General features: G+C 40.6%; 1 protein-coding gene across 2 annotated transcripts in view; it reads left to right on the top strand.

Moving 5' to 3' along the window:
• LOC117382438 (inositol polyphosphate-5-phosphatase A) overlaps positions 1-24827 on the top strand; it is a 228377-nt gene that overhangs the window by 176423 nt on the left and 27127 nt on the right. For both annotated transcript variants that reach the window (XM_033979617.2, XM_033979618.2), the window contains exons 10-12: positions 3253-3348; positions 5168-5242; positions 23680-23753. In XM_033979617.2, the coding sequence (XP_033835508.1) occupies positions 3253-3348; positions 5168-5242; positions 23680-23753 (245 nt within the window). The remainder of the gene's footprint in view (positions 1-3252; positions 3349-5167; positions 5243-23679; positions 23754-24827) is intronic.

The raw sequence follows: 24827 nt of genomic DNA, 5'->3' as shown, positions 1-24827 counted from the left end.
CTAAACTAGGACTAGAACAGACCAGCTCGTAACCCAGATTAACCTAAATCAGGAAATGATATATCGTGAAACCATTTGTACCAATCTAGTGTGACAATGAATATACAGAAAAATCCAATGCCATCATCAAAATTTGAAACCTATTAATCCAATGCATTTGCATCTTTGACTCTTCGCATACTTGCTCGCTTACATTGAAATAAGGAGTGAAATGAATTGTGGGTAATGCACTGGTTGAGGTCAGTGTGGTCGTGGCTGCGTGTAACATGTTTAGGCACAGTGGCTTTGAAGCTCTACTCAATTTAAGCATAGGAAGTGCCCATTACCAACTTATACAGGCCTAAGTGACAGCAGGAGGTTCTGATTTGGTCCTGGTTTAAGGTCACATCTCATTTAAAAAAGTCCATGAATTATCTGTAAAAAATGTTTTCGGATATTTGACTACCCATCAAAGGACCAGATGAAAAGTCCAGTCTGGAGGAGGTCTCAGGGTGAGCTATGATCAATGGGTTCAATTAGCGACAGCAGGTCTGAGTGATTAGCCGATCAGATTATGAATGGGCCGATCAATATCCTTGTTTATCCTTGTGTGGGACATACTGGGGCTTAGTTGAACCAATATGCTGAAGCAGTTTGCATTGAGTCCCATTTATGCTCAACAAATCCACAGCGTTCGTCTAATAATAAAACTGATTTGTCTATGCCATTAACAGCAATCACCTTAAATTTTCTGTGGCTACTTACAGCAAGTATTCATGGGGTTCAGTTTCATGTTACAGGCACCATTTTTAGGGCTTTTGACCATTTAAAAGATGCCAAGGCAAATAAAAATATTCCATCACTCTTAAACCCATGGGTAGGTCCAAATCAGCCTTTTACATTGCGTGGTGATGTTGTAATTTGGTCCTAAATTGAGTCCATTTTAGTTTTTATGTGGACTTGGTTTGGTCCTGTTTTAACCCTGGTTTTGTCCTGATCTAGTCCAGGATTAGTTTCAGGTTTAGTTCTGGTTTAGGGCCAGATTTGATGAGGTGAATGCATCCAAGTAACACCTGTCCAGCCACCACTGAAAGCAACACTTTCATAAATAGTATTTGAAGTACCTTTCCCCAAGACACAACAGCACTAATGTATACCAGTAGTAGAAGTACAATCTGTTGTTGTTGTTGTTCGGAAAGCAATTTAGCATTTTATCTAGCAATAACTCTTTTTTAATTAATTCAATGCAATGCCCTGTTTGAGTTTCAAGAATCTGATGCCCTTTAACCAGACAATTAAATTAGTTTTTCAGATTGTCAGCTATAGAGAGCTATTCCCTCTCCTCTCTCTGGTTGTGGATATGACTTTTTGACAGGGAGAGTGTCTTCTTGCCCTTCTGTGTGGCTCCTTCTTTGGGCCTTTTCATTGCACAAAGCAGCTTAAGCACACTTAAGCGCATTAGCATTTGGCTGCCAGGGGGGCGTATTGACCCCGCTCTGGGATGGCCTAAATGAGCCAACGATACAGCGGTTTGAGTGAGAGGGGGCAGAGACATAGGCTGAGGAGATGTTCTACTTTAAGTTTTGACATTTGTGTGATAGTTGTGTGCATGTACCATATATTTAAAATAACCTTTTCTGTCTATTTCACAGTTTGATTTTTTTCTGTATTTATTTTTCAGTGCAGCTGTCATGAATGTTTTTTGCTGAAAAATACCCAATTAGATTATCTTTACATTGTAATTTTAATCATAGCATGTAGTTTCTGCCTACAACAATATATCCATGTATAAGTCTTGTTTACCATGTGTAGCCCTCTTTAAACCTGCTCTGAAATGCTTGTAATTCATGTATTAGTTTAGAGGTTTATGTTTCAGTGTTTCCTTAAATGGTAATGCTCCTGGATGTGTTTTATAGCACCTCTGTGTAACTTTTTGGCAAAAAAAATCGATTAAAACCTTTTTTAAGTCCTTACCGTGAGCCAGTTTGCATCTCCACTAGCCTGTTTCGTACTTGGCCTAGATGAGAGCCTCTTCTTGCTTGTTTCCATGGAAATGTTCCTTTGGCTATAATATTCCACAGTATTGCGTAAAATGTATTTCTTTGGAGAATGTTCAAGGTATGTTTTAATCTTAGATCTCCATGGAATCATGTACCTCCACAAATGTATGTGGTATTGCTTTAAATGCATTGTGAGTCTGAATATTTAAAGATTATAAAATGTTGCAAATGTTAGTATCAGCACACTATTTGTCAGAAGAAACCGTTAAACACTTGTTAGTAATTCCAGTATCTTCATCTCATAGATTATATCTGTATGTGACTCTGCTCGCTCTAATCTGCTGTACCTTCATTTCTTTAGCTCTGGTTTTGTGACATTTCGTCTAAAGGACTTTTTCTGTTCGTTTTATTGGCTTGACCCGATTATCTGGTCTGTGCTTTGAATTTCAATTAGGCTCCTCTCTATGTGCTGTGTGCTATGGGAACCGCGGCACAGGATTACCTTATTCAACTGTCTTCAAACACAGATGGCCCAATGTTTAACTAATTGTTAAAAGAGTCCACAAAAGGGAATTGAACCCGCGCACACAGTCCATGGGGTCAGCTCATACAGGGGCATAGGGGCAGGGACAGTGAGGTGCTAAATAGAGCATCAGATATTTAAAATGCATTTACATGTAACACAATGACTGTGTTTGATATAGAGAGGGCAGGAGGCGGACATGACAAGTATTGAGTGTTAAATAAAGCATTGGTATGGCAATTCTGGCTAATGGTAGATTTTAGTCATAATCTTAAAGGTCCACTATGTAACTTTGAGTGTCTGCCACCTGATTCGCCATAGAAATGCTATTGCTAGGGCTGGAATTTCCCACAGTGAGGCTTCAAAAGTATCAACACCCAGATATTTGTCACTAAAACTGTTTTTTTAAGCTAGATACTCATTTGAAGTATCGATTCTGGAACAAAAATCACAACTTTTATTATTATTATTATATCAAAATTGGTATCGAGAATCAAGCATCTTCCTTGGTATCCGTAAATTTGGTCAATTTTAGTGTTGTGACAGCATTTATCATAACTTGCATTTTAATTACAGGTCTTTTCATTGCAAAAAAAATTGAAAAATGTACCGTTAGCTGTTTCACTTCTCCACAGATCTGACCTGTAACTTGGCTTGGTTGTCTCATGGCACTCCAGCCAAAGCAATAACAGCCCTGGTTATACTGTATTGAAATAAGTTTTGACTCGTGTTTTTCCTCTTGTCTTGCAGAGTTTGTGCTCCAGTGCCACCATGCAGACAGTCCGCGCCGCCGACACCAACGAAGTCGACAAGTTAATATTCAGAGAAACTGAAAATGACCGAAAGGTGGGTCCAAGCAACTTAGTAACTTAGTATCATTCTTATGAGATAAGTAGCTAAGTGTTCTACTACAAGAAATATCCAAATCTATACCCTTTATCCCATAATTAAAATAAAACAATGCTTTCATGTCTCCATGTAACCATAACTATTCCATAAACACATTTAATCTATTGGCCTTGTTCACATGCACAGCAAAATCAGATTATTACCTGATTTCTGGACCTTTAGGATTACACTAATGACATTTAAACTGCAAAATCTGATGTGAGTGATCAGAGGCACCATGCTCAGAGACAAATCAGATGGCTTGCTTTTTTTTTACATGCCATTTAAATAGTCTTTTGATATTAATCAGATTTTGAGTGTGCATGTAATACTAATATGAATACTGTTATTACACTGAATTCAAGTATCCTCAAAAATTAAAAACACAGCCTTTATCCTTAAATGAAAACAAATGCACAACATACCATTTCATTTTTTCATACAGAACCTCATATTCTCTCACTAAACTACTTGATGTACAGCTATACTAAAATAAGAAGTGTATATAAAGAAATGGGTTGCAGCTTCCCTTTTATAGGTGACATTTTGAGAACTTTTGGCCATTTGTTTTGAATTGCTAAATGCTATGGTAACAGACTCATTCCCATGTATAAGCTGTATCTCCACTTTACAATAACCATACTAACTGTAACTGATCATTTGGAGCTGATTTTAATCCCAGATATGAACATAACTTACATAATATTTAACCCCTACCATGTATCCTTTTATAATGAGTCTGTATTGTCCTTTAATTGCCCCTCTCTCATCTCTATAAGATTGTAATAGTTTTGGTTGTGATCACATGTACAGACTACAGGTCCCTGGAGGAGTGACCCTGTGTTCACTGATAGCCCCATAGACGCAGGACAATTAACACGTCCTCCGTTAGCTGTTCGTTAGCGCCGTAATTACACGCTGTCTACCATTAAACACTAGATTAATCTGTCTCTCTACCTCCCTCTCCCTTTCGCCATCTCCCTCCATTCTCTCTCTATCTGCCCTCTTCTCTGCTTTTCTTTCCACCTCTCTCTCTCTCTCTCTCTCTCTCTCTCCTGTCTCATTGCTGCTCTCTGCCCACTTTCTTTCCTCTCTTTTTCTACATCTCCTCTCTTTCTCTGTCTCTTCTTTCCCTCTGTCTGCCCACCTTCTCCCCATTTTTACCCCCTCTCTCCTATCTCGATACTCCTTCTTCTCCCGCCATCTCACGCTTCCGTTTTTCGCAACCCTTCTTCCCTCCCCTCCTCTCTCTCTGTCTCTCCCTCTCTTCTGTTCTCTCTGCCCCATCTCCCTATCATCTTGTCCTCCCCCTTTCTCTTTTTCTCTCTTCCTTTTATTTCTTACCTCTGTCTGACCCTCTCTCTCTTCTCGCTTTCATCTCATCTCTCTCTCTTTCTCATTTCTCTCTCCTTTCATCACATCCGTCTTTCTCTTCTTCTTATCCAATCTCTCTCTCTCCCTTCATCTAATCTCATCTTTCTCACTTTCTTGTCTCACCTTTCATCTCACCTCTTTCTCTCTCCTCTTCTTTTCTTCTCTCTCTCTCCCTCTCTCATTTCATCTCTTTCTTTCTCATCGCTCTCTCCTTTCATCTTAACCCTCTTTGTCTTCTTATCCAGCCTCTCTCTCTCTCCCTCCCTCTCTCCCTCCCCTCATCTCATCTTTCTCTGCCTTATCTCATCTCTCTCTCTTTCTCTCTTCCCCTTCATCTCATCTCTCTCTCTCTCTACTCCTCGCTCTGTCCTTTCTCATAATCTCTTATAATCTCTCGTTTCAGGTTGTGCTTCAACTTGAGAAGAAGCTTTTTAGTTATGTGAACCAAGACGTTTTCCGGGAAAACAATGGGACCTCAGTAAGTCCTTCATGTATTCATCACATCACCATCACCTCCATATAAAGTTTTTTACGATAAGAAAACCTGTACAGTCTGCTGATATTTGTTATCTACCCCAAATGCAGTATCCCGGCAGTAAACCAGCACTATCGATGCTAACAGTGCTTGTGCTACTTTTTTGAGTTATGGGGCCTTTATTTTAACCAGAAGGGTGCAAGCGCGTATGGTGTGTCCTTCCTATAAACGGGGAATTGGCGTAGTATCAAAATCATCTTTGGTAACACTGTACAATAACTACATTTGAATTAGTTAAGACTTAATTACTCACTTAATTGATAATGAACAAATCTGTTATTGAGGATGATTCAGGTTTAGTAGCTACTTAAAACCCTAATTCCTTACTCCCTAACTTGGTGTTTTATTCTGCTTCGTATGTATTGTGTTATGTGTTTTTGTTTTTTTGTGTGTTTGTTCTATTTGGTCGGCTGAAGTTGTTTTAAATATGCTATATAAATAAACTTGAATTGAATTGAATAGAATAACCGTAACCCTTCAGTTAAGTAGTTACTATGCCTGAGTGATTCTTAAAGGGCCCATATTGCACTATTTTCTGCTCTATGTGATATTGTTGTTGTCTCCTCACAAAAATACCTGGAGTTGTATTTTGTTTCATTCATGTTTAACGCACCATCTCTGCATATTTAAGATGAGCTCTTCTCTCAAACAGAAAACACTCTGTTCCACCTTGTGACATCATGTGGTGATACAGGAAGTGCTTCACTGTGTTTTTAAACTCCATACACCTTCACTAGAATCATTTAAAAATTTCAGCCCTGGAACTGCTAATCTTTACTGAACTAAAGGTAAAAGTGGCTGTTAACTTGAAAACTGACACTGCATGACATCACAAGGTGGAACAGAGCATTTTGAGCTTTGGAGATGTAGATGGACTAATAATAAAGAGTTACTAAAACATGTGTGAATGAAACAAAACACATCTCCAGATATGTTTTTGAGGAGGTAACAGCATTAGAACATGGCTTAAAACTCACAAAATTTCTTATAAAATGTAAAATGATAGTAAAAATGCTGATGATTTTGCACAAATAATAGACCAAGGGATTACAGTTTTGCACATGTTTCCAGACGCGTGAAGGCGATGAAGTATATGAAATTATTGCAGTCTACTTTGTGATAGTGCAGAGTCTATATGATTGCACATAACATTTAAAATCATTTATTTAATCCACTTGATGCACTCAGCTTTTAAACATGGTAGTGCCAGTGGCAGACTTTAAGTGCACTTTGAGCTGAATGTTTTTAAATGGGACATAATGAGGTGAAATGAAATCTGGACTGTTCCATATTTGTGCTGAGGACAAACCAAAGCCAAGATTAAATAGAATACAATAAAATCTTGTGACCCGAGGATGGTTTTATAAAGGTGAATATTAAATCATATCATTTTAAACTCATCCGGTTTTGATTCAGTTTAGGACAAATCTGTGTCTCATGTACCGTCTACTGCAGTCAAATCAGAACTGATCATATTAACACCAATAATAAGTGGATAATAACGACATAATCACATTCTGCTATTTTGGTCCAGTTGCCATATTGTGATTCCTTGCTTTTTAGGTTAATGCAGAAACAGAAACTTTTCAACATCCACTTCTCGTATTGGTCAGCCTCCATCATGCTCTGAGTGAGTGACAGGTGGATTAAACCAATCACAGTGAGGAGTAAACTTTCAGAAACAGCACATAGTTTTAGGGGACTTTTACACACACTACACCATTTGGTCTGCTTCAAGAGGATGCGAGTTCGGAACACCTGCAAGCTTGGTTCGTTTGGGCCTTGTGTAAAAGCGAATCAGTTTGATTTTGTGCAGACTAAAGAACTGTACCGAGACCACCACCATCTGAAGGTTGTCTCGATACAGTTCCAAGTGGATTCCTGTGCCGGTTTGCTTGTAATCTTAACTCTAACTGGTCTCTAGCAGATCCAATTTGCACTTTTTGATCTAAAAAAGCCTCCGTAGTGCACTGAGCATGAACAAAATAAACCCCCGAGTGACAACATGTATAGATGTATGAAAATATATCACAATTTCTGGGGCTGATCACAAAAACCAGTATAGTTGACAGGCTAATCATTTACTCGGGTTCGTAAAGTGAAGAGCTCTGGGTAATCCTCACAACATTCATATCTATTTATTCTCGTATAATGCTCTAGCGGCCTGTACAGTCATGTATTACCTTAATCCACGTCTTTATGATCTGGACAGTGGTAATAAAGTTGTCATAACTCCATGTTTAGTCTGCCCTCTTGTATCATGCAGCGATGTATTTGTAAAACCCAAATGCAAAATCAAAACATTGCTCAAATAAGATGCAGTTTAACTTTTGTTGACAAGTAACAGATTGGCTAGGGACTTTCCTCTGGCAGTGGGCAAACTTGGTTTCTACTTCTACTTGTTTTCTGGACTATTTACAATGCCGAGGGGTTTGGTTCATTTGCATTGAAATGTGGGGAGAATGTGATCCAAACCAAATGAAAAGTGCTACAATGTTTCAGCTTTAGCCCCTATTCGAACCAGTTAACTGGACCAACAGATTTGAAAACACCCTTAGTTATCTCTTAAAGACTGTACAAGAGATGAAGAAAACATTCATTGAGATAAAATTGAATAGTGATTTGGTTCAACCATGACAACCATGATATGAATTTTTTGGCATATCGCTCACCCCTAAATATACACCAGTAAACATGGTATTTTTAATATGGAAAATGATGAAGGCCTCATGATATTTATTATATTATAATGATTTAAAACCTTAATTAATAATCACGTTGTATATCAAAATAATTATTCTTTTACAGTAGATGTCCTTTGATTTGAAAAATATGGGTCCTACTGTTGCACATATGCATTGTATGAGGGACAGTTGGAGGTCAGAGGTCACGGCCCCAGGGCAACTGTGTCTGTGTTAGTATTAGTACAGTCTAGTGAGTTATAAAAGTAACGCAATGCTAGTTTGAGTGTCCAAAAGTGCGATGTCAGACTGGTGCAATATTAAAAGGCCTCTACACAGTTTGTTCATGTTGAGTAAAATTAGTTTTGCCCTGATGCACCTAGAGTCAAAATGAGACCATTGTGTCCTTCCATCCATCCATCCATTTTCTTCCGCTTATCCGGGGCCGGGTCGCGGGGGCAGCAGTCTATGCAGGGACTCCCAGACTTCCCTCACCCCGGACACGTCCTCCAGCTCCTCCGGTGGGACCCCAAGGCGTTCCCAGGCCAGCCGAGAGACATAGTCCCTCCAGCGTGTCCTGGGTCTTCCCCGGGGCCTCCTCCCGGTGGGACATGCCCAGAACACCTCCCTAGGGAGGCGTCCAGGAGGCATCCTGAGCAGATGCCCGAGCCACCTCAGCTGGTTCCTCTCAACGTGTAGGAGCAGCGGCTCTACTCCGAGCTCCTCCCGTGTGACCGAGCTCCTCACCCTATCCCTAAGGGTGCGCCCGGCCACTCTGCGGAGGAAGCCCATTTCAGCCGCTTGTATCCGCGATCTTGTCCTTTCGGTCATTACCCAAAGCTCATGACCATAGGTGAGGGTAGGAACGTAGATTGACCGGTAAATCGAGAGCTTCGCCTTCCGGCTCAGCTCCTTCTTTACCACAACGGACCGATACAGCGACCGCATCACTGCAGACGCTGCACCGATCCGCCTGTCAATCTCACGCTCCATCCTTCCCTCACTCGTGAACAAGACCCCGAGATACTTGAACTCCTCCACTTGGGGCAGAGACTCACCACCCACCCGGAGAGAGCAAACCACCTTTTTCCGGTCGAGAACCATGGCCTCGGATTTGGAGGAGCTGATTCTCATCCCAGCCGCTTCACACTCGGCTGCAAACCGCCCCAGTGCCTGCTGCAGGTCCTGGCTCGAAGAAGCCATCAGGACAACATCATCTGCAAACAGCAGAGATGAAATCCTGTGGTTCCCAAACCAGGCCCCCTCCGGCCCCTGACTGCGCCTAGAAATTCTGTCCATAAATATAATGAACAGAACCGGTGACAAAGGGCAGCCCTGGCGGAGTCCAACATGCACTGGGAACAGGTCTGACTTACTGCCGGCAATGCGAACACAGCTCCTGCTCCGGTCATACAGGGACCGGACAGCCCTTAGCAAAGAGCCCCGGACCCCATACTCCCAGAGCACCCCCCAAAGGACACCACGAGGGACACGGTCGAATGCCTTCTCCAGATCCACAAAACACATGTGGACTGGTTGGGCATACTCCCATGAGCCCTCGAGGACCCGATGGAGAGTATAGAGCTGGTCCAGTGTTCCACGACCAGGACGAAAACCACACTGCTCTTCCTGAATCCGAGGTTCGACTATCGGTCGGATTCTCCTCTCCAGCACCCTGGAATAGACCTTACCGGGAAGGCTGAGGAGTGTGATTCCCCTGTAATTGGAACACACCCTCCGGTCCCCCTTTTTATACAGAGGGACCACCACCCCGGTCTGCCATTCCACAGGTACTGTCCCCGACCGCCACGCGATGTTGCAGAGACGTGTCAGCCAAGACAGTCCCACAACATCCAGAGACTTGAGGTACTCAGGACGGATCTCATCCACCCCCGGAGCCTTGCCACCGAGGAGCTTGCCAACCACCTCAGTGACTTCAGCCAGGGTGATGGACGAGTCCGCCTCTGGGTCCCCAGTTTCTGCTTCCTCCTCGGAAGACGTGACAGTGGGATTGAGGAGATCCTCAAAGTATTCCTTCCACCGCCCGACAACATCCCCAGTCGAGGTCAGCAGCCCTCCACCCGCACTGTAAACAGTGTTGGTGAAGCACTGCTTTCCCCTCCTGAGGCGTCGGACGGTTTGCCAGAATCTCTTTGAGGCCGTCCGATAGTCCTCCTCCATGGCCTCCCCGAACTCCTCCCAACCCCGAGTTTTTGCCTCTGTGACTGCCCGAGCCGCGGCACGCTTGGCCTGCCGGTACTCATCAGCTGCCTCAGGAGTCCCACGAGCCAACAAGGCTCGATAGGACTCCTTCTTCAGCTTGACGGCATCCCTTACTTCCGGTGTCCACCACCGGGTTCGGGGATTGCCGCCGCGACAAGCACCGCAGACCTTACGACCACAGCTACGAGCAGCCGCATCAACAATAGAGGTGGAGAACATGGCCCACTCGGAGTCCATGTCTCCAACCTCCCCCGGGATCAGGGAGAAGCTCTCCCGGAGGCGGGAGTTGAAGACCCCCCTGACAGAGGGCTCCGCCAGACGTTCCCAGCAGACCCTCACAATACGCTTGGGCCTGCCAGGTCTGTCCGGCTTCCTCCTCCGCCAGCGGATCCAACTCACCACCAGGTGGTGATCAGTTGACAGCTCAGCCCCTCTCTTCACCCGAGTGTCCAAGACACGCGGTCGGAGGTCAGATGACACGACAACAAAGTCGATCATCGACCTCCGACCTAGAGTGTCCTGGTGCCATGTGCACCGATGGACACCCTTGTGCTCGAACATGGTGTTTGTTATGGACAAGCTGTGACTAGCACAGAAGTCCAATAACAAAACACCGCTCGGGTTCAGATCGGGGAGGCCGTTCCTCCCAATCACGCCCCTCCAAGTGTCACTGTCGTTACCCACATGGGCGTTGAAGTCCCCCAGGAGAACAACGGAGTCCCCGGTTGGTGCACTGTCTAGTACCCCTCCCAGGGACTCCAAGAAGGCCGGGTACTCTGCACTGCTGTTTGGCCCGTAGGCCGACACAACAGTGAGAGACCTGTCCCCGACCCGAAGGCGCAGGGACGCGACCCTCTCGTTCACCGGAGTGAACCCCAACACGCAGTGGCTGAGCTGTGGGGCAATGAGCAAGCCCACACCAGCTCGCCGCCGCTCCCCGCGGGCAACGCCAGAGAAATGGAGAGTCCAACCCCTCTCAAGAAGATGGGTTCCAGAGCCCAAGCTGTGCGTGGAGGTGAGGCCGACTATATCTAGCCGGTAACGCTCAACCTCCCGCACAAGCTCAGGCTCCTTCCCCCCCAGCGAGGTGACATTCCATGTCCCCAGAGCTAGTCTCCATGTCCGGAGATCCGGTCGTCGAGGTCCCCGCCTTCGACTGCTACCCGGATCTCTCCGCACCCGCCCCTCATGGCTCCTCCCGCAGGTGGTGGGTCCACGGGAGGACCATTGTGTCCTGTCTGCATTATTAAATATATACTTTCCTTAAACCAGAAAGTATCACTGATGCACTTTTAGCATACTAGTTGTTTTTAGCATTGCTGTGAAATGCACAATAATCTCATTGCACTGGATAATTATACTGGGAATATGTTAGGAAAGCTTTAAAAGGAAAAGTTAACTTCATACAATTATGATTCTAAAATTATCACTTTAAGTATTATGAAATGGTTTACAAAGAACTAGTTTGATTCAAGTTGGCATAATCCAGATGGTCAAATATCCTTATCCAGTACCTCAAAGAGTCTGCTCCTCTCTAATTTCTTTAAGCCTCCACCCTTAAGCACCACAATCCCTCTCTTTGTCCTCTCTGATGGGCTAAATGACTGGAGTAAAACTTTAAACCAGTCTGAGTGCAGAAGAGGTGAGAGTTAAGTGTCTGTAAACACACAGCCGTCCCTGTATTACATTAGGCCCTTTAAAAGTCACTGCTCCTTGTTAAACAGGAGCGAAGGATATGAACACGTTTACAGCTTTTAAAAGTCAAAATGATTCAGACTTTACTACAATTTAAAAATATTATTGTGTGAAACAAGCAGTAAAAGATTTGAATGAATGCAATAGTGCTACGTGCTAATATACAAAAGTTCAAAAACGGCTACCAAGAATTGAAGTGGATTTAAATGCAAAAATATATAACAATTTCAAATTTTGTGACATTTACCGGTAGTAAAAAGAAAAGTAAAAATTACTACAATTACTACATTACAATCACTACTGCCAAAATTGTGCACTATGTAACTTTTCTGGTGCAGAGTCCTTGATCTGCTTATATCTATAGAGATATTATTGCTTGAAAAACATGCATTCTTATTGTGAGCGGAGTCACCTCTCCACAGATCTTACCTTTAACATTGTGTAGTGACATAGTCTTATATAAGATAAGTCATAAGTCCCATGTAGTACAAACAAGCCAAGCCAGAACACAATTTAGTATAATTTTGCCTCTTATAGCGCCAAAAATATTTCTCAAAATTATCCCAAAAAACTAAATCATAAATCATTTGTACTCACGTGGTATTTTTGGTGACACTTTCCTTGAGTAGTCGATTCATTGACTGAGTGATCCATCTTCTGTCTGTACAAAATTACACCAAATGTCATTGTGGTTACTGGGAACAACACCAGCGTGTTTACACATGTTAAACAATATTATTCATCTATCAATCATTTTGTAATATATGATCTTAATTAGTATGTTTCCTAGACCATTAATCAAGCTATAAAAATAATTACATAAGACTAGTGCTTTAAGAATATGAGAGCCAACCTACTCGAAGTGGATATATTCTTTATTTTATAAAAAATCATGATCATTTTTGGACAATTGTAGTAGCTAATATTCAGTTCTAGATTGATCAGCACTTGTTGGGAAATTTTTTTTTGTTTGAAATTTTTTTGTATTTAGGAGACAAAATATTCAATAGTTTCTTTAAAATATTATAATATACTTTAATTATGAAAAATTAGCTACTTTAAAGGGCCCATGTTACGCTATTTTGTGATCTATGTTATATTGCTGGTTCCTCATCAAAAACATACCCGGAGTTGTGTTTTGTTTCTTCTCTCAAACTGAAAACACTCTGTTCCACCTTCTGATGTCATGTACTAATACAGGAAGTGCTCCACTGTATTTTTAAACTCCATAGACCTTCATCAGAACAGATTTAGATTATTTCAGCCCTGGAATTGCGAATTTCTACTGAACTAAAGATAAAAGATAGTCGTTAACTTGAAAACTACCACTTTTATGACGTCACAAGGTGGAACAGAGCATTTTGAGCCTTGGAGATTCACTCATACTAATAATAAAAACGTACTTAAACATGTGTGAATGAAACAAAACACAACTCCAGGTATGTTTTTGCATGGCTTAAAGCTCACAAGAATCCATTTTGTGTAATGTAGGACCTTCAAAGTCTTGACTCGACTTTAGAAAGCGCTAAACAAATGCGTCTTGTCTCTGCATTGCAACGAAGTGAAATCGCTTCCGTATCCCTATAGCGAAAAACATCTTAAAACGCCTGTCTCAAGTTGTTTAGCACAAGCCAATATGACGATAACATTAAGATTGACTTGAAAAACCTTGTATCTCGCGTCTTTAGCGCCGCACACTCAGCCAAAATCATTACATCTTTGCACAAACAGAGTACCAGCCTCTCCCCCTTCTCCCCTTAGCGCAGCCCAGATAGATGACACCAAATTGGGGCATCAGAGATAATCGCATGGCTATGGTGTGGTTATGATCCTTATAAAACAAACTACCTTTCCGACAGGATGAATGCCTCTCCTTACACTCCTCCACGGGGGAAACCACTCTGCCAGGAAAAATCCATCGCATCCTCCATCAACCACGAGACTTGTACCGGCTTGACAGAAATTTAATTCGAGGCAGCGCTTGAAAATAATTATTGTATTTTGAAAGGAGTAATCATTGGGCAGGACATGATTGAATGTGTCCATGCTTATTGACTTTTGCGATGAGTAATGGCTTTGTTTAGTCGATATTCTCATCGAAATTGTATAATTAATTATCCGCGGGGCTGTCACGGCGGGACGATGGAGAGCCCTGATGAGGATTTGGGAAGATTACATTTTCAGACTGCCTCTCTCTCTCTCTCTCTCTCTCTCTCTCTCTCTCTCTCTCTCTCTCTCTCTCTCTCTCTCTCGCTGTCCCTCTTGCTTTCTTTCTCCCCCTCTCTCTTTTCTCTCTCCCTGTCTGTATCTCTCTTCTCGCTTTCTCATTTTCTCTTTCCCCTTCATTCTCTCTGCATACTCTCTCCCTCTTTGTATCTTTCTTCCACGCTCTCATTGATTCTCTCTCTCACTTTCTCTCTTTACTTTCTTCCTGTCTGTATCGCTCTTCTCTATCTCTCTCCTTCCTTCTCTTTCTTTACTCTCTTTAGTCTTACTATCTCTTCTCTTCCTCTATCCCCTTGATTATAGTTTTTTGTCTATCTCTGTCTCTTCCTCTATCCCCTATTTTTTCCTCTCTCCTCTCTCTTTGCTCTCTCCTTGTCTGTATCTCTCCACCTTTCTCCATCTCTGTATCTCTCTTCCTCTATCCCCTGCTTCTTTTTCTGTCTCTTTACCCTGTCCTTCTTCTGTATCTCTCCCCCATCTTTCTCATCCCCCCATTCTCCACCTCTCTTCTCTCTATATCCTTTTGTCTATCTTCTCTTTCCCCCTACCTCTTTTCCCCCTGTCTTCTCTCTCTTTTTCACTCATCTCTTTTCTCTCTCTTCCTTTCTCAACTTGTTTCTCTCTCTGCCCCCTCACATCCCTCTCCTATCTCACCCTCTTGCTCTCTCCCCTTTTCTCTCCCTTCTTGTCTCTGTCCTTTCTCTTACTTTGTGCCTATCTCCTCTCTTTCCCTCTATTCTCTCTCTTGGTTTCTCCATCTCTTACTGCCCCTCTACTTTCTCTCTTCTTGGTCCTTTTTTGCTTTCTACCCCACTCTTCTCTCATATTTTCTCCTCTTCCCCTCTCTTTCATCTCTCACTCTCTCTCTCCCTTCTAATTTTTTGGTCTCTTCCCCTCCCTGCCTCTCTTTCGCTTCATCCCCCTCTCCCCATCCCCTCTCTCTCTCTCTTTCTATTCCGGCAGCGTCCTCTTCCACATTGATTTTGCCTCAGTATCTTTTGATTGTAACTTTATCAGGCTGCAGTGGGCAGATGGGAGGTTGTGTTTGTGTACTCGCTCGGACCAATTGATGAACCCCTGTGTCGAGGCTTGTTGTCATGACGAAGGTGTAGCATCGCGCGAAGGGGCTAAAGCTAACGGATGGATCTATAAAAACAAATGTCGGATACAGATCTGCTGCTGCTGTCAAGGATCCAAATAAAGAACAGGAAGCGCCATCAAACCTGGCCCTAAAACGTTTATATTGACTTAAAGATGTACTATGTAACTTTTCTGGTGCGCCACCTACTTGTGTGCATGGTGATGTTATTGCTTTGCCTGGAATATTTCACAGTATGGCATTAAACGTATATATTTTGCAATTATTTAGTTATAGGTGTTTTATTGCTTAAAAATACCTTGCAAAATGAGGCATTCTGTTGTTCATTGTTCAAGTCCATACTGTGGAACATCGCAAGCAAAGCAAAAACATCTCCATAGAAACAAGTAGGTGCCGGACCCTTCAACGAAAGTTACACAATGCACCTTTAAACAGTTTGCTTCTGGAATAAGGTGAAAATTAACTCGTCTTTAAGGGAAAACTGGTTATTTGAAAAGTAATACAACTGCCAATAATAAGAATGACTTTTTTGTAGTTTATTCCGATTTTTCAAAACTTTTCTTGCTTATTTCCAAAGATAAGAGTCTGAGTTGGTGGCGCACTCATCTCATAGCAAGAAAGTCCCAAGAAAGTTTGAGTCTCATTCAGGATGTCGCCTTTCTGTGTGGAGTTTGTATTGTTTATGTGCGTTCAATATTCCCAATCAATCCAATACACGCCCAATAGTGTCATCATGATTACGTGATCCAATTCCAACTCTTGAATTTACAGCAAATTATGACTTGAGTAGGCCATTAAAAGTGTCTTGCTGCACGACACGACAGCAGTACCTCAGACAATGGTGCTGTTCTGTGACTGCAAATATAAACGTGCTTTTTCTGCATTATTAATAATACCATTTCTATCCTGAAAAGCATAGTGGAGCTTCTAATCTGTTATTTTTAAATGTTTTGAAGAAGACAAACTATTTTATATATACCTAATTTATAAAACTAACTTTCAGACATAACTTATTTACATATGTGGATTACAATATACTTATAAACTAATGATAAAGTAACCTTTCTTCAGTCTTATTCAGCAATTGTATAAGTATCATATTACATCATGTCATATCGTCTGTTCACTTTGAGTTTAAGTTGACCCCTCCCAAAACCAAACCAATCACCCAGCCCCTCCCTGAGTCAATGATAGTTTATCTCTTTCCCCACAAAATAATGAAGATCCAATAAAAAGCGCTTGGGAAAAATATGACCTGCTCAATGAAAGTCAAGTGTGAGACGCAAAAATCAAATCAAACGACCTTTCACCCCTGCATTTATCGACGCTTCTTAATGACCGTTGGTGTTGTCGAACCGTTCATTTGACAAGACGTAAATCAAAGCACAATTACAGCTACGGGACAAATGACTTCGTATTATAGACATCTTTATATTTGGGCGTTTTTTGCACCACAACTTCCAACTATCAAAGTATTGTGATTTAAGGCAAACCCGATCAGCGAACCAGGCAGGCCTCATATAGTGGTCGACAGCAGTTTTCCCCCTAGACACCTCTTCATCTTTCTCAGTACCGGACATAACCATCAGTGGCCCATCTTCCTCACCCCTCCAAGGTCGCTCCGAGTGACAAACTGCACCCCCCTTGTATAATGTCATTGGGCCTTGAACCAATATAAGCAGTTTTTTAAGGAGCACTGACCCGCCAAAGCAGCTGTGATGATGTTTAATTGACCTACAGAGAAATGTGGCGTGAAATGTGCGCTCCCCGTCCATACTGTTTGGGAAATAGACATTGTTCACTCATTCATCTTCTTACGCTTATTACACATTGGGTGGTTTTAAGTGGATACCATGGAAACTGTCGGCCTTGTATATACCGTGGTTTTGTTAATAATTAATTTTCTATGGAAGTACAAATGAGTAATGTTGTCTCAGTGACAGTACTAAAATGTTTAACTCGATTTTAATACTAAGGGATAGGCGAGATGCCACAACCATAATAAAAAAGCGCTTTTTTATGGCCTGGCAAATCCAGAGTGATCTCTTGCTGTATTTTTTTTTTTATACAGATTGATATCAGTCTGGTCGCCACGTGCTCTGTTGCGTCTCAAGCCCGGTCAAACGTGATTGTGCAGTCAGATTTGTTTTGGGTTTTTTTTCAGTGACGTGTTTTGGTCATCTATGATTTACAAATAAAATCAACTTAATCTCACCTCACATTAAAAGAGTTTAGTGCTTCACTCATTGATTCTGTAGAAATCCACCATGTTTTTCAGCCCCATGTGATTTTTTTCCCTTTATTTTTTCTGATATGGACGGACCGTGCATGTCCCTGATTTGCTAATCCACCAGTCAATCACATCCATTTTTAAACAGTGAGATTAACCAGTAACCAGATTTACATCTTCATAAAGTATTGAATAAGTGAGTATTCTGGATCCTAGGCAAGCTTTTTTAGACAATAGACAATTTTCAACACAAAATAATTGTACTTCACTTCAATTTTTATTCTAAAACTTTTCCAAGGAGTTAAATTTTGTCCTGAGGGAACAAAGGAATGTATGATATCAATACTGATTCTTTCTGTCCTCACTTAAATTTAAGATAAATTATCGGCCACAGCGACTCCATATTGGCCTGTTCCACTGTGTATGTGATTTCTTGTTTCAGTATTTATTTTAGTATCAATTAGTATCAGTTCCAGATGTTGAACTGATTTTGATCAGGAGTACCAAGCTGGAAGGTTACTCTATTAGTTGTCTAATCTGTTACTGTTCACTTTTTAGGTTGAGAATATGAGTGCCCATATGCAGCGCTAAGACATTGCGATCTAAAACTCAAGTTAAAGTGGTCGAAATGTAATCCTCACTTTGTTAATGGATTCGTATCATCTTAATTATTCAAGAGCAGTAGCAAATGTTTAGCCGTGTAAGATCTTTAAAATGTGACAACATTCCCATTGGACAGTTTCAATGTAATAGTAGTTTAAAATGTACTTCTGATTCTCTAATTTCAGTGAGCCTTAAAGGTCCTATATTATTTAAGCCATGCTGTAATGTTGCTACCTTTTCAAAAACATACCTGGAGTTGCACCTGTTTCACCTTGTGATGTCATGTAGTGATAATTTTCAAGTTAACAGCTAATTTTGACTTTTAGTTCATAGAGATTAGCAGGATTGAAATAGTGTATGGAGTTTAAAAACACAGTGGACCACTTCCTTTATCACCACTACAGACTGTATATATAAATGGACATAGCTAACCTGCTAGCCGCCGTGTTCCAAATAGGAAGTGAGAATAGGTGCACTTCCGGCCCCATTGACTCTGGCTCCAATTCACTTTACATAGGAAAACCCCTCTCTCTTCTCTGTAACTGCTGCAGACAGCCTCATCATTTTGGTCCTAAAATTTTCATATTAACCCATTCTGCATGATTCTGGTATTTTTATTTCACTATTGTGTTTGTAACTCAAGATATGAACATTATTAAGAGATAAATCAGGTGCCTACTGTCCCTAAGGTCACTCCCGCTTGCGTTAGAAACAGGTTTGATTGACAGCATTGCCAAGTGCCCACTCCCTACTAAAAGAACGGGCAGGAAGAAGCATTGCTTTCAACAGCCTTGCTCTGGATTGGCTCTTTGGTTGCTATGATACTCGCGATCGGAAATCCAAATATGGAACTTGACTCCAAATTCGCCCTTATAACTTCTAATCTCTGTGAGCTTCATTTGAGCCATGGGGGACGTCACACTCACTTAATCCACTTCTTTATTCAGTCTATGATCACCACATGAAGTCACAATGTGGAAATACGCAGGGTTTGTGTGTTAAACATGCGTGAATGAAACAACTCGAGGTATATTTTTGATGAGGTAACACCATTATAACATAGATCAGAAGATAGCGTAATATGGGCCCTTTAAACTAATACAAGCTGTTTTTGGAGGAGCAGTGACCCGCCAATGCATTATGTTTAATTGACCTACAGAGAAATGTGGCGTGAAATGCGTGTTCGCTGTTTTTTTTCCACTCACCTGAATGAATTACTCAACATTCACTTAACAGAGACAATAGGTAGACACACACAGGGCCATATGCTGCTTATCTGCTGCTGTTTAGACTGCTCTATGCACCAATAATCGGACGAGCAAACACAGTGTCCAAATAAGATGGAGCAGGGGGTGAATTACAATTGGTGCTAATGGGAAAGGATTAATTAGGTGATATTGTCCAGACCGTAACATTTTAATTGAATCAACCAAAAGAGCTAATTATCCAAAACAAATGAACATAATGAATGGCAACCAGGGAATGCCATGGCAAAAGTAGTATATGTAAAGTAGATATCCAAATGTATATTAAAAAAACAAACAAAAACTATACGTCACATAATAGTACTGCACTGATTAACTTGTAGTTGTTGTTTTTTCCCCATGATTTCACTTATGGCCTTCCTTTAACATAAAAGTAGTCCAATAATATAATGAATGCTAAAGTTATACATTTATTTCAAACCACATTTCGCTACTAGGATAACACTTCTGTATTTTCTCATTCTTTGGAGATTAAAGTGTTTGTGATAGGTTTTCATGTTTTTTTAATTATTACTTTGCTTGATGGAATAGTACCAAGTCGCAATAAATAGTGTACCTGAGAGATGGAACAATATTTTTTGGGGTTTAAAATTTATCGTGGGTACTTTTTCTTTGCACTAGGGGGGAAAAAATGATGTACTACAATGAGACGAGGTTAAAATATGAACTTCTATGACTCATTATAGAAACAAACTAACTACTAGTTAGTAAGTGTTGCAGCTCATATTTTTAACAATATTGTACATTTACAATACTGTTTGGGGGATAATTCTGCTTTCTGATTTGATTTCAGTATTATAATTTATCATCGGTATTTACTTCAACGATATATCACACTTCAAAATTTGTTATCGTGACAGGCCTAGTGACAGATTTTTACTTTTTAAATTTTTTTTATTATTATTATTTTTTAAAGCTGAAAATTACAAAAAGCCTGTCTATGTAGGTCATCAACACACAAAAATCCATCCACACAAACCAAAGCCAAATAACACAGAAGGAACACATTTTTCTGACAGTATACAAATTAATTAAAGAAAAATCATAAAATATCGTATAATTTTTTTTATCAAAACTATAGTATAAATTTGATCTTTGGCCCTTATTTACAGTATGTTTGCTAAGGGTTACAGTTATGGAATTACCTCTACTTCACATTTACTGGAAGGAAGTCAAATTATAAACTTAGCCCAAAATATTACATGGTTGATATTTGAGATCTGACCTATTTTGGTTTTGGTGAGATTTGTAGTATAACCTTCCGTGAGCATTAACGATATAATAAAACAATTCTTATGTAGACAGCTATTCTTTCAAATGCAGTCACTCGATCTCACACCAGAACTAATATACCTCTACAAAACAGTTGATTATTGATTGAGTTTGAGTTCAAAATGACCTTCGCCTCCTCCCCGTGTCCCAGGCCACTGTGTGTGCTTGTTGGCGGTTGTGGCGAGGGTGAGGAGGAGGAGGAGGAGGGGGTGGTACAGTGATGCGTGCCGTCCCATCTCTCATCCACACTGTCTGGGTGTGTCTGGTGTGACCCCTCCCTCCTGCTCCGTGAGTTTGATGAATGGGGTCCATCTGCCCTCCTGAACCAGCGGGACCGGGCTCCGAGGGGCCTCTGCGTCCCCGTAATGGCCCCTGTTCTACACCAGTGGCACATGATCACGGCACGCTCCGGTGCAGAGGGAGGGAGAGAGAGAGGGACTGACAGAAGGAAGGAGGGCAGGATTTAAAGAGAGAGAGGGAAAGGTTATTAAGACATTACTCTGATTTATAATATACACATTTAGTATCTGCATTGTCAAAGGGCGGTTGTGCTGCAACTAGAATCCTGTTTCATTTACACCCACCATTATCATCGCTACATTATACAAACTTCACTCATTCAGAGACGCTGTACATTGCAATATTCATTCACTCCTTCGGTAGCCACAACTGCCCTGGGGTAGTCAGACAGAAGCAAGGCTAACAATCTGTGCCACCAGCCCCTCTAGCCACAACCATTTACTTACACACTGCATTCAACATAGTCAAGATGAGTAAAGTGTCTTTCCCAAGGACAAAACAACAACAACAACACACCTTCTGGGTTGGAACCGCAAAACTTTGGGTTGGTTGGACAAATGCCTTAACCTTTGAGTCACTACTGCCTCAACTACTACTAATGCTATTCCTATTACTAATGTTTATTGATTAGCCTTTGTAGAAAATTAAAATGAGTTATACTGTTTTATCCTTCGACTCACTGTAAATATTGTAATGATCTGATATTTTGAGTTTAGTCAGAGTTGACACCTTTTGTTGTTCTTGTAACTGTTTACGTGTTATTGTTAATGCACCTGGTTTTGGATGTGACACTTGGTTACTATGCCGACAGGCTGACATGAAAGTTACTGGTCAGTTACTGGTCTGTTTTGGAGACTGGTTCTAGTGAGTTGAGACTAGGCCTGTCACATTAATTACTATATCGACTTATGATTCCATATATGAAGCTGGAACAACATATTTTTGTGGTCAATATTTATCGTGTGAACTTTTTCTTTGCGCTGCTGGGAAATTTTGGTAAAGTTTTGGTAAATCTTTGGCTCTGTGATATGATTTAAGCTATAAAAGGTTGAATAAATAACTTCTATGACTCATTACAGCTGCAAATAAAATACTAGAGTTTTATTCTGCTGTTTTTTTAATTGCATCTCAGGGTTTTTTTTAACAATATTATATAGATTTAGAATAGTTTTTTGAGGTTGCTCTTGGGTTATTGTGTCCATGGCACAAATTAGCTTCAATATTATCATTTATCATCTAGCTGTAGCAATATATCCAACTTCAAAATTTGTTATCGGTCTAGTTGACACTGCTGCTGCTGCTCTTATTTTGGCGTGGGTTATGTCTTACGAAAATACTCCTCTTGTCTTGTCCATCAAAAGTCACCTACACAAAGTTATCTTATTAGTGTTCCAAGTTGTGAGTATCCATATGGAACTTATTTTTGACACTATTTATACTTGTACCTATAATATATGCATCATTTAAAGTAATTACATGGAGAGCTAGTCATCATTCACGGATACAACAACAATTTGTCGTGCATTAATCCAGATCATATTGAGGTACAACATGCCATTGATGTTTCATTGTGCTCCTATTGGCTCCTTGTTCTACACCAGTGTAATGCCATTAACATCGTGCAGCCGCTGTCAGCTTCAGTTTTCTACAATGTCTCAATTACCGACACATCCTGCTGTACACGAGCCATCTTCCTGTCTGAAAAGGAAGGGGCGGGACTTATGGAGCTGTCAGTCACTCAGGAAGGCAGTCATGCAGGTGGCTCCACTACCTGTTCATCTCAAACATAATTAATGTGTACAAGGCGCCGCTAATTGCACTTTTCATTAATGATTTATGGGTTTGGGAGCAGGGAGGGGGGAGAGGGGAGAGAGGACACATGATGGATGAGAGCTCATAGGATTCACTGTCACTGTGGAGAGACTGGCTGTGGATGGGAGAGATGACTGGAGAGTAGACTGAAATGGAAAAAAATTCGACTTTTTTTAATATTGTAGATCATGGTTGGACATATGGATTGACCAGTTGTTTAAAATATATTCAAATTACGAAGGGATGTTCTGCAGAATAGCCCTCACAATAAGCTCAAATACTGACTGAACCCATGGCATTTGTGTCTGAACAAGAACCTTGGATATTTTGTGTTTTTGAACCTCCATATTTCATTGTTAAGATTGTGGAAATATACATAATATTTTGCCTTTGTACATTAAAGGTCCTATATTACACATTATAGTTTGTGCCATGTTAGAATGTTGTTACCTCCTCAAAAACATACCTGGGCTTGTTTTGTTTCATTCACACGTTTGAGTAAACCTTTTATTATTAGTCTGTTTACGTCTCCAAAACTCAAAATGCTCTGTTCCACCTTGTGATGTAATGAAGCGGTAGTTTTCAAGTTAAAAAACATGAAAATTTCTATGTTAAGTACGTCTATGTTACCTGTTTTTGATGAGGAAACATTATAACGTATCATAACATGGGCCCTTTAACATAACTGGATTTTTAAGATTGAGATTATATTAAGAATAATCCAACCAACGAAACTGTAGACTTTTACATTACTCTATTATTTAAATCCTAATTATGTGGTGGCTAACCGTTGAAAACATGGTGCATATAAAAACTTGCACCATTACTACACATAAAATTATAAACAAAATTGTGATTTCAATTTTAATCCAGTTGTATCTCTTTTTACTGGCCTATGATACAGACCGATCATTTAAAACTGCACTAGTCATAATTTTACACTTCACTAAAACTTTTTTATTTGTGTTTTGCAGCTTTTAGAATATGATAAAGAGCTGTCAGTGTTCAAGGATCGACTGACGGAACTGGAGATCTCATTCCCTCCCAGGTAAGGCCTTACAGTGTCTATACATGTTACAGATATACTCAAGGTGATGGATATTCTGATTACCTTATGGATCATATATCTTTATTTGACGAGAAGTTTTATCTTGCATAGCACTATGTTATCAGTACTGACATCCACATGATCAAAACATTGCAGGATTATCTCATTTTACATTAGATGTGATATAGGCCCAGTGTGCTGTGGATGTATTCACAATGAGGGTCCTTTTAACACAACAAAGTACTCATATTTTTAATCTAGAGCAGTGGTTGTAAAGCTGTTATTAGTGTTCAGGTTCATTTAGAGTCAGTTTTATCCCCTTTTTTGTCCTACTTTTGATAATGTCTTTGTTAGAACTACAGTGGAAATAATGTAGTCCACTTTTAGACCTGGTTTGGCTCCTACTTGATTTAGATGTGGTTGTACTCTGAAAGCCATATCTTTTCTTTGGTGGTTCTTGCTGTGATAAGTTTGAGAGCCACTGATCTAGAGCTTTTGGTAAATAATTTCACATTTGCAGGCGTGATGAATACAACTTAGTGAACACTTGATCAACTTAGCTAAAGTGTATTCATTTTCAAGCTTTTCGTACGTAAAATAAAATTGGATAACAAACAAAATGTGACAGAAAAGAGGAAATGCAAACGGTCCCTAAAATCCATTACATTGCGTTTACCATAAGAGGTATTATCCTTGATTTTTATTCATTTACTTTATGCATACTTTCAGAGCGCAGTGCAGAGTAAATCTAACAACCACAACTAGCATGTTAACAGTGCACTTCCTGATTAGCGGATAATAAAATACTTTTTATTTAGATGTGGATAGAAAGCAGCTGACCTATTTTGACCTTATACAATATATCTGTACTTGGGCAAGGCAAATTTTGCTCAAATACATGGGGAAAAAATCTATAGACTATAGGACATTTAAAGGGCCCATATTGTGCCATTTTCTGATCTATGTTATAATGTTGTTTCCTCATCACAAACAGACCTGGAGTTGTTTTGTTTTATTGGCATGTGTAACTCAAACCCTGCATATTTAGGCTAAGTTTTTCTCTCAAAAAGAAAA

The sequence above is a fragment of the Periophthalmus magnuspinnatus genome, chromosome 15 (assembly GCF_009829125.3).
Source record: "Periophthalmus magnuspinnatus isolate fPerMag1 chromosome 15, fPerMag1.2.pri, whole genome shotgun sequence".
In the NCBI taxonomy this organism is placed as follows: Eukaryota; Metazoa; Chordata; class Actinopteri; order Gobiiformes; family Gobiidae; genus Periophthalmus; species Periophthalmus magnuspinnatus.
The sequence above is the reverse complement of the archived record's forward strand: the minus strand, read 5'-3'. Positions and strand labels throughout refer to the sequence as shown.